General features: G+C 26.3%; 1 protein-coding gene across 1 annotated transcript in view; it reads right to left on the reverse strand.

Moving 5' to 3' along the window:
- The window catches only part of LOC135927622 (metabotropic glutamate receptor 2-like), a 42,877-nt gene extending 36,037 nt beyond the window's left edge, over positions 1–6,840 (reverse strand). The window contains exon 1 of the mRNA XM_065463729.1: positions 6,194–6,840. Coding sequence (XP_065319801.1) covers positions 6,194–6,578 — 385 coding nt within the window. The 5' untranslated portion in view covers positions 6,579–6,840. The remainder of the gene's footprint in view (positions 1–6,193) is intronic.
- Between the last annotated feature and the right edge of the window lie 4,702 nt (positions 6,841–11,542).

Consider the following 11,542-nt stretch of genomic DNA (forward strand, 5'->3'; position numbering starts at 1 on the left):
ACATTGATGTGTTAGAAGAGGGTGTCATTTACTATATTAAAAATTTTGTGGAAATAAATTTTATATATTTTTTTTATCCAAATGTATGGTAAAAGAAACACATATATGACAATAAAATTATAAGATTCTGATATGAATTCTCTAAACTTTAATATTTACAAATAAATTAAAGTGTTCTGACATCCCTGTTACTTTTAATTCCATTTAAAAAATTGAAAATCAATGATGGGTTAATTTTTTTACAAAATAAATTAAAATTATTATCAATCAGTTTGAAAATTTTTTAGAAAATCCTATAATGGAGCTGTTAATATAAATTGATCTCTGATATAAGTTTTCCTAAAATAAAAATATTTAGAATTTTAGAAATTGTTTATATTATTAAGTATATTTTAGTTACAAATTTATAGATTATTAATTTAATGTAAAGCAATTCAAAAATTGTTAAATTCACCTAGATTAATTTAAAAAAAACTATTTTATGTCTCTTATATAAATGGTTTTCCTAAAATAAGGATATTTAAAACTTTTAAAATTGTTTATACAAGTATATTTTAGTTACAAATTTATAGATTATTAGTAATTAATGGGCAATAGAGAACTGCAAAACAAATATAGTCTATCTGACGAGCTGAAAAACTCTTTGAAAGAAACGGGCAAACCCTGACGGAACATACCTACAAAATCGTGCCAGACTCGAGAATATCTAATTTTTTAAGAAAATTTTATTGGGCTAAGCATAGCATTGAAATTTTGATATATTTTTTAGAGTTACAAGCTAATACTATATATCAGGGGTGGCAAGTCAGTCAATTAAACGGTCAAATTTAATCAATTGACCGAAGGAATATTTGATATGGTCAAATATACGGTCAAATAAAGAAATAAAAATTATGAAAAAAGTAAAACCCATATAAATATATGTGATCACTTATTTATTGAACTCCCAATATCAAAGAGGGCATCTTACTAGTAATGAGTTTAACAAAACATTATATGAAATATGAATTAGGCATTTTTTACAAGGTTGTGATGATCAAAATATTTCTAATAAATTTAAGAAGTACAAACGGCATATTTAATAGTAAAAGATGTGGAAAGTAGTAACTTCCATAAAAAACAATCAGATTTTGGCCCCTAGTTGGTGAAATTGGCTTTGCCCACCTTACCCATTAAGAGAAGTTGCATTTTACTAACAATTCATAGTTCTACTTCTTCTTCAGATGGTCGATCTGGATTAATATTCACACGAAAAAAGGAAATCGATTTAAAACCTCGACAACAGGAAAATTGATTAAAAAATATTAAAGAAAATGATAATATTGAATATGAATAAGAACAAGAACAAGACTCTGCTTAAAAGAGCTGAATATTTATAAAATAACAATGAATTTAAAAAAGGATTATAAAATTTATATTACAGATTCAATATACAAAATAAAGTTAATATTGTCTTAAAAAATATTTATTCGAATTTGACCAAATTTGACCGTATTGACCATATTTGACCGGAGAAATACCGGTCAATTGACCGATTTGACTGGTCAAACGCACAACCCTGATATAGAAGGATTTTTATTAATACTATTTGCTAATTTTTTTTTTATATTTTAAGAGCTGTCTGACTAAAATACTAAATCTATAAATAAAATAGTAAATTCAGAAAATATAAAACAAGTTATTTATAATATGATAAGCACAATTGATTTATAAAATGGTTGTTATTGAATTAGATAGCATAATCTATAAATAAAATAGTAAATCACAAAATATTAAACAAGTTATTTATGATGTGGTATACAATTGATATATAAAACGGTTAGGAATAGATAGTCATAGAGTAGAGATAGAGAGGTGCATTTGATATTGAGAAAAATCGGATATATAAAGACATTAAGAATATGTTGGCTGAAAAATTAGTCTAAAAAAATTAAACGGTCCGAGCTAGCTAGGCCTGAATCTTCGTAATAACGGGTCAAGCCAGGTCGAAAAATGATTAAAAAATTATCAGGGCAGACAAATATTTAGATAACGGGCTGGGAAACTTGTGCAAAATATCGTAAAAGAACGGGCTTTGCAGATCTCTGATGGACAATAATATATTGAAAAAAATTTCAATCCAAATATCTTTTACTGATATACCAAAAAAATGTAATAAGAAATTTTATTTGATAAAAAAAAATAATTTAATTTTTGATAATAAAAACTTCAATTTACTTCCCAAAGGATTAATTATGCTCTTTTAATTTAAAAAATAAAAAATATGTGAAAATTAATGGTCGTAAATTTCTTAAATAGATTACTCGAAATGGTGGTTTTTTGCAGAAATACTTATAATATATATTCTGAGATAGTTACATTTGATTTTATAATATTATAAACAATCATTTATATTAATATCAGAAAATTAAATAACGTGCTACATATTATAGACATATTGCAAGTACATAGGTATATTAACTAGCATATAAGCAGAAGAATAGCTAAAGTGAAAAGATAATTCTACATGATCCTAAAAAAGGATGATCGATTACTATATAATCTATATATTCAAAGATCATATATGTCTAATTATTTACCCCTCCTTCCCTCCAACTTAGAGTTAGCGTTACTCTATAATATAGATACAATAGCACTATAAAATCTTAAACTATAGGAATTTATGCAAAAATGAACTCGTTACAAAATACTCTCGTACTTGGGGGTTGAGTTAGAGGTTTAAAACTTCGATCAAAATATTTGACTAAACTAAACAGCCGAGAAAAGATGATGACAATTACAAACCTATTATAAATTACTAGTTAATAACCCGTCAAAAAGACGGGGTTGAGGGGTATTTTAGTTGATCTGTGTGGTATACTATATACGCTTTAAAATTTAGGAGAAAAAGAGGTAAAATTGTTGCAATGTAACCCGTGAGCATTAAGTGTATTAGAAATATCAAAAAATTTAAATTTGTGATATAAATCATATTGGGTAAAATTAAAAATAGAGATGCTTCAAAATTTTTCAATTTTAAATATGGACTAGATATTGGCCTCAAAATTTTGTTTTGCAGACACAGCTAGGCCTGATCAAAAAACCACGTCCCATGCAACTTTCCCAAAATTTTGCCATTTATTTCTATTGTAATTTAATAATAATGTCTTAAATTTAATTTTATTTAGAATAAAATTTAAATTTGTGATAGAAATCATATTGGGTAAAATTTAAAATAGATATGCTTGAAAATTTCTTAATTTTAAATATGGACCAGACATTGGATTGAAATTTTTTTCAAACCTGGCCAATCCATAATAATTTAGTAATTTTTTCCCAAGCCTGGAGATAGGTAAATCTCTGAAAACCATATTGTTGGGAAAATTTTCTCAAACCCTCCAAAGACCATAATAATTTTGTTAGTTGAGAACTGAAATAAAATATATAAAAGTCATAATTCATTTAAAAATAAAATCCGGATATGAAATTTGCATGGGTTGGTTTTTTAATCAGGCCTGGCGATTTCTGCAAAAAAAATTTCTTAGGCCAATATCTAGCCCATATAAAATTAAAAAATTTACAAGCATTTCTATTTTATATTTTACACAATATGATTTCTATCACAAATCTAAATTTTATTCTAAACATAAAATTAAATTTAAGACATTTTTATTAAATTACAATAAAAATAAATGGCAAAAGTTGCATGGAACTTGGTTTTTTGATCAGGCCTGGCTATGTCTTCAAAAAAAAATTTTCAGGCCAATGTATAACCCATATTTAAAATTCAAAGATCTTAAAGCATCTCTATTTTAAATTTTATCCAATACGATTTCCATCACAAATTTAAATTTTGATATTTCTAATACATCACGGTATACATTGCAACAATTTTACCTCTTTTTCTCCTTATATAAAATTTATTAATAAAGTATTTTTAGTACCATACTCACAAACTAAATAATTACCCTTCAATCCCGTCAGCTAGTATGGTAATAAACGGCAAGATTTTAAAAATATCAGCTATTAATTCATTATTATTTTAAATTTAATTATATTCAAGTTGGTACAAGCTTAAAACATACGACTTTGAAACGGGAGGTTTCTGGTTCAACTCTCGTAGAGAGCAATAAAATAACATTACACTATATAGTCTCCTTAAATTTTAAATACATTAGGAAGATATGAAAAACGATCATGTTTTGATTATGGAGATTATATATATTAGATAAGACAAATATACTCGTTATTGGTAGTTTTCTATCTTAATCATCAATATTGAACAATAGATAGCCGATTATTTATAAATAAAATAACATAAAGAAATACTACCGAAGATAACTAAAAGAGATAAAATATTAAAATAATATTAGAAGAGATAATAAAAAATCTTAAATATCTAGATATTCAATTTATATTTACTTATAAGAAAGAAATCAAACTCAAAAGGGGTGAATGCAACAATTTATTATGCCATAACTTAAATTTACAAATGAATATACCCTCAAATCTTTTTCTAATAGTGTAAAAATATTAATATATTATAATAGTCCTCTATTTATTTGATTAAAAAATGTAAATATTGTTGCAAATAGCTCTTGAATTTTCAACAGTATTATTTAGCATATGAAACTCCTTATAAATATATATATTTATACTTCTAAAATTATCGATCTATAAATATCTATATTGATATGTGCGTTGATTGTTAATATATTGTAGATCATGTAAGCATTACCGTCAGTAGGGAGGGTGAGAGCAGGGGCTCGAGCAACCTAAAAAATTTAAAGAGCTCCCTGGAAATTAAATATTTTTAAAATAACTTAAAAAAAGAGATAATTTTAAAATTATTAGCTAAAAAAATCAGATAATTAAAAAAAAATTTTTTGAGCCCCTAAGATTGTAAAGGCTAGTCACGCCACTTAGCGTAACCAAGGGGAGGGGCGTGAAACATCTCCCTTCCCTTTATTTGTACGTTTCCGTGAATGTCACTTTAAATAAAAAATTCTTCCCCCCTCCACTTTCACTTTCTCCCATAAAATAAATACAATATATCATTATAAAACATATTTTATAAAAAATGTATAAGTTTAATAATTATTTTTAAATAATGACCATATCAGAAATTTTAGAAAATTTTAAAATGTAATCCCTAGGGAAGGTCACGGTCCGGTCTTTGGTCTGAAATATGCACAGACGGTAAAATTTCTTTTTGACAAACATTGCGTTTTATAGTATATAACAAAATAAAAATGAACTAAAAAAAGAAAATATTACAAAAAAGTATATGTCATATGAAAAGTAATATAAAATAAAATTTATATGAATTGAATAATAAGGCTATCTTAAATATTAATAAAAGACCGGCCCTACCATTGTCCGGACTATAAAAATTTAAAGACATGTCCGGACTGCGGTCTCGAAAAAAGATTGGTTAATTCATCCATCCCGGTTTATGTTCGATAGGACAGAATCGTTGACTTTCATTAATCAGACCAAAGTTCTTCAAAGGATAAATAAAATTTATGGCAAAAAAATTAACCCACCCACCCCCCCTCCTTTTACAAAAATCTTGCATTCACTAGTGCTGTGCTGTATAATTTGATACTTTTGCACTATAAAATATTGATAAAGTCAGCTGGTTTATAATATTCCTAATTTATTTATATTTTCTTAATTATTTCCCATTCATCCAATGTCTTATATACTTTAGGTTATTGATTTAAAATTTTTGCATTCCAAATAAATATAATGTAAAAATAAATGAAATATACATCCCCCCCCCCCTTCTCCCTGGTAGAAATGAGTGTTGTTAAACGGCTCGTTTTGAGCCGATTTTTAAAAACAGCTAACTCATTATTTTATCCAGAAAAATAATAAGTAAGTCTGAAGATTCTGCTCATAGAAGGAACAAAGATCTAGACATATATTATCAAAATCTTGAGACTTAGGCAATATTTTTCTGGCGAAAATATTGAGTTAGCCGTTTTTAAAAATCGGCTCAAAACGAGCTGTTTAACAACACTAGAAGAAATACCGGATACGGCTACATGTAACTTATAGACCTTTTAAAATCTAACACTAATAGTATGCATAAATTGACATGTTCACATAATCATTAAGTCATCTGCATTTCTCTATTAATTTGGATGTTTAATATACTGAAATACTATTTATACAACCATCAAAAGATAATTTTTTATAAAACCAAAACCTTTAATAAAATCCACCGATTGTTCTAGCCCGTACGTGTCCTTATCGCAATCGTCAAGAATGTAGTATCCTAGTTTAAAGCCAGGTAACAAATTAGACTTTTCATTTACATAATCCAATGTGTACAGCATAACTTCTAAGGCCTGAACCCCTCCCTGTGGCATCACTAAACCACAGACTAATTGTTCTTCCCTCTCGTGAATCATCATCAGACCACCCAACATAATGTCTCCATCAGCTTGACTGACTTTCTTGTTAGGCCACGTAAAATTGAGGTAAGCATTGGCCATCACATGCATATTATCTCCCAAGCTAGGTTTATTGTAACTGTAATCCTTCTCATCATCCGAAGCCTTAAGTTGGTCAGAAGAAAGGGGCGATATCATTGAATCTTTTTTAGGTGATCCAATATTATGTTGAAGATTGCTTTTAGGGGGAAGAATAACAGATGGTAAATTTATTTTTGGAGAGGGTGGCGAGGTTTTAAAAATCAGAGAGGTTTGTCGAGACCGTCTCCGATTTCTGTTCTGAAAATAATATTTGTTACGGGTTACTCTTTTGAGATGTGCCGAATTGTGTGCATCTAGTTGCCCATTATAATTAGAAAATAAGGTAGCTGAAATCAAATATGGGAAATTCGTAAAGTAAGGCCTATAAGGAACAATTGGATATGGATAATTTGATCTAATATCTTTTTTATATCTCCTGGATTTAGAAAAGGGATGAATGTCTGAACGCGTAGAATTTTTATTGAATAAACTTATTCGGCCTGAATGTTTTGAAGTTATACGATTTTCAATTTTGAAGTACGAACTAGTAGTGTTTGCATTTACTAACGCTTGCGTCTTAAAAGCAGATTCTCTGACCATTTCTCTCCCCCAAAAAGTTATCCTAGCAAAATGGGATTTAAGGGAGGATAGTATTGTGTTAATATATAAAGGCGACGATTTTATGTGATTGCCTTCAATATCTTCGGACATGTTTGTATCATTAAAAGGCCACAATGAGGCAGTAACATATAATTTATCGTTATAATATGCATTTATGTTTGGCCTAGGGACAACTATCTTAGGTGAGTTCTTTAAAAATAATTTGTCTGTGTATATATTTGAATTAGAATACATATTATTCCGGCCGTACATCGGCTTGTTCGCGATTTTAAAGATTCGAATGGCATCGATGCACGATACGGCATAGGTCAAGGTAACTATTAAAAGTACCGAACATGTGATAAATGGTGAATTCCGGCTCCAAAAATCCCCGAAGGTACTTGGGAATATAAGCCTTATGAAATGTTTATAACATAGATCTGATTTAATGTTGATAAGTGTCTGACATTGTTTTTGTTTGGGCTCGTTTACAGGCATTTTTTTTTGAAATTATAATGTATATTTTATAAGAAGTTGCTAATTTAATTTTTTTATTTAAATAATAGCGAAATTTCTCCCCCTCTTCGTGATAGCTATGAATTCAAACAAGCATTAATTAGTGCCTCGTCATTTTTTTCGACCAATAAATTTATTTAGTTATTTTCAAAAGGAGCAAAATGGAATAAAAATAATCAATTATCTTTGAATAAACTTAACCAATGAATATCTGAAGTGGGAATTTTATAGTCTATATTATTAGATGTCATAATATAATTCCAAAATATAATATATTGTTGTGTTTTTTTAATTTACCTGATATATATTTCAAATTAGAAGGAATTTTTCCCATGATTTTTCATCATAATTTTATAAATACAAATAGTTCTAGTTTCTTAAATGCTATGGAATAAAATTTTAATTTTTAAAAAAAATATATAAGACTATCTTCCGAACATATTTGTTTGAAAAAAAATATGTAATATATATTTTTTTTCTTTCTAAATCTCAATTAATATAATAAATATTTTTTTAAAAAAAGGGATAGATCACTTTCCTAGATTACAACAAAATAATAATTTTATACTAAAAAAAATTAATATGCTTTTATTTTATGTATAAACATAATATTACAAAACACAAAAAAAGATTAAAATATTTTTAGAAATATTTTTTTTAGAAATATCGGGAATAAATATTACGAAAGAATTCAAATCAATAAATTTAATATTGCATTTAAAATAAAATTGAAGAATTCGAATTACCATAAAAAATAAAGCGAAGAGATATAGCAATCATTTATTTATTCATCTCTTTACTGAATTCGATCTCATTAAATGCTAAATATAGTAAATACCAAAAGAAAAAAATAATTCCCCTCTCAAAATATAAAATATAAAGTGCAAATTAAATAATGAGGGAAATAGTGAATTTTTTTTTGAAACTATATAAAATAAGTCCAAAATATATGAATTCTATTCCTTTATTTGAAATTTTATTATCGATCTTAAAACTTTAGCATAGATGTCGACAATAATTCCTATGATATAATTAGATATACAAAATTATTGATGGCATCCCTATTATAGGGATTGGTATGATAACCATGTTAGTATAAGAAGTTTAAATCTATTATTTTTTTAATCTTAAATTTTTGAGCTATCCCAGTAACAGCAAATTTATTGCTTGGATTAGTGTTGTTAAAAAGCCCTATTTGGGTCGAGTTTTAATAAAGTCCCGATTATAATTTTAGCCAAAATAATATTATGCTAGCTTCGGAATTTGGCAAATAGAGGTATAAACCTTTCTGCCATCTGTGAATAAAATCTCAAGGCTTACATAATATTATTTTGAATAAAATCTCATAATTTTATGCTATTATTAATACTTTATATTTGCGGTGTTTAGCGACTCTAAGTGATAGAAAATAAGTCTAATTTGCTAACATATTTGATATATTTGTCCTGGGGGTTTTAGCGACAATGTTTCAGATGACCCGAATATTAATAGCAAGTTTTTTAGACATACCTGATTTTGCCTAGTGTATCTTAGCTTAAGAATACCTATGAATTTCTATTAAATGTTGTGCGTTTCTTAATTTATCTTAAAAATTAGTATAAATTAAGGAATTGTTCATGGCAAAATTGTCGAAATTCATAGAACAAAAATACTTTATAAATGCTTGAATACGATTTCGACAAACACGTTTTTTAAAATTAAAAAAAACGCATGCTATAAATTGATTTATCATATCTAAAATAATAGAAGTATCACAAAAAAGCATATATTTTTTTAAAGGAATACTTTCATGCCGTTTTTTCTAAAGGATTGTCTACGAAATTTAATTTTTCATGCCAAGATTTAGACTCTAAAATTAATTGGCCATTATATAGATTTATGTCCTTTGAATAAAAAACTAAATATTTAAATTACCATAATTTAATATATTCTTAGAAGGATTTCTAGGTAATGGCATTTGTTAATTGGATAGAGCCATTTGATAAATATTAAATCCTTCATTTATTTGAGCCAAAAATATGTCCAAAATATTTATTATTTTATAATAATTTTCAATTGAGTCGTCCACGTTAATATTGGAACGATTTGTTTGTCTAGGTGCAATTAGAGGCTTGAGTATCTCAAAATCATATAATTTAACTTTCCCCTCAACAATCACATAAATCTCGTGAAATTCTTGATCAATATTATCTCTTAGTTTTCTAAGTTTTAAATAATATTCGCGATTTACATAACCTCAGCCATCCATATCATTTTATTGAATTGAATAAAATTGTGTGTAATGGAATTATTTATTAATACATTACAATGCAATTAAAGATTGTGATGATGAATCAATTATTATAATTTTTGAAACTAATATCGGGTTTGGGTTTATATGTTTTTATATTAAGTTTTACTTTTGGTGTATTTGGTTGATAAAATCTCTTATATCCTTCAGTGTTTAAGCTTTAAAAAAATGTAAAAATATATACTATAAATTTTCGTAGGAAAAAAATATTAATAAACAAGAAAGAAATATTTAAATTAATTTTAAATTTTTGTAAAAATTTAAAATAGAATATAACCTACTTGTCATGAAAGCTTTTTATATTTCTTAAAAAATAATTTATAATCTGCACTTTTTTTTTATTATGCAGGGTGGAGATGATTTGCCCCCTGCCACCCGGGCTACGCGCCTGTGAATGTATAGTAAAGTTAATTTAAATTCCACAGGTCCATATACAGTTAACGCTAGAATATTTATCTCATAAATTTTATTGGAAGACTTTAGGCACATTCAAGTCTTTGGCTGGGTTATATTTTTTATTAAATAATTTTACTTTTAAAGTTTTTTTTTATTAAAATATTTCTTTTCTGAAAAAAAAATTATATTGAAGTGGGATAATTTTTATTGGTTTAAAATGATATTTATGAAAAAAACTTACAAATTTAGGTACGTTTAAAAAATTTACATAGATTTTATGTTCAAAAGCGCCATTTTTTAATTAAAAATAATTAGCTTTAGACCTCTTATTCATTGGGGAATGATGGTGGGTTAGGAAATAAAATTGTTAATTTAAAAATGGAAAACGAATCAATTTTATAAATGAAGATAAGATACAATCGCCACCCAAGATTGTTTAGGTCAAGAAAGGTGACTTTTTATTCTTTTTATTTTGAGATGCTTTAAAGCTAAGTTTTTTTAAAGAAAATTATGGGGTTCTCATAAAAAGTTTTTGACATGACATTCAACTATTCTTCGCATTATTTTATCAAAAAAGGAAAGCACATAAAAAACATTAAAAATATTCCTAAATGAACCCGTAATAAGTTAAATTAATCACCGAATTCAACAGGGTTATAATTCTCCTTAATACAGAATAAAAAGATTTTAAAATATTACAAAATTCATTCAATGCAAAAGTATATCAAGGATTCATGATAAATTTTATTTTTCAAAATTCATTGTCATTCTAAATACACAATAGAAAATTAATTTTGTGCCAATATTTCATCTGAAAAACCTTTTTTATTATTTATTACATTTCTTTTAATTAAGTATCAATCATTCATCGGGCTTTTAAAAACGTGTTAGATAATTAAAAAAAATATAGCGAAAATACAATAATAATAATTTTAAAAATTTAATGACAAATTATTAACACAAAATACAATAATTCTAATAATTTTTTCCCTATTTTAAAAATATAATTTTTTTATTAATCTCCTTTTTATATTCAAAATACAAAAAAAAACCCTCCAATTTTTTTAAAAATATTTTAAAATTTAAATATCCGTTTTTATTGATTAAAATTTTTTTGTCATGAAATATCGATTTATCATCGTACCCTATTAATCTATATAATAGTTAGCATCCGATATTATAAATGTCGCTATTTTCAGCCAGTAATTAAATTGCAAATAATTTAAAAAGCATCCGACAATCCAAAAGTTTAAAGTGTCTATAAGTATAAAAAAATCAG

This window comes from Gordionus sp. m RMFG-2023, chromosome 3 (assembly GCF_954871325.1).
Source record: "Gordionus sp. m RMFG-2023 chromosome 3, tfGorSpeb1-WG-v2, whole genome shotgun sequence".
Classification (NCBI taxonomy): Eukaryota; Metazoa; Nematomorpha; class Gordioida; order Chordodea; family Parachordodidae; genus Gordionus; species Gordionus sp. m RMFG-2023.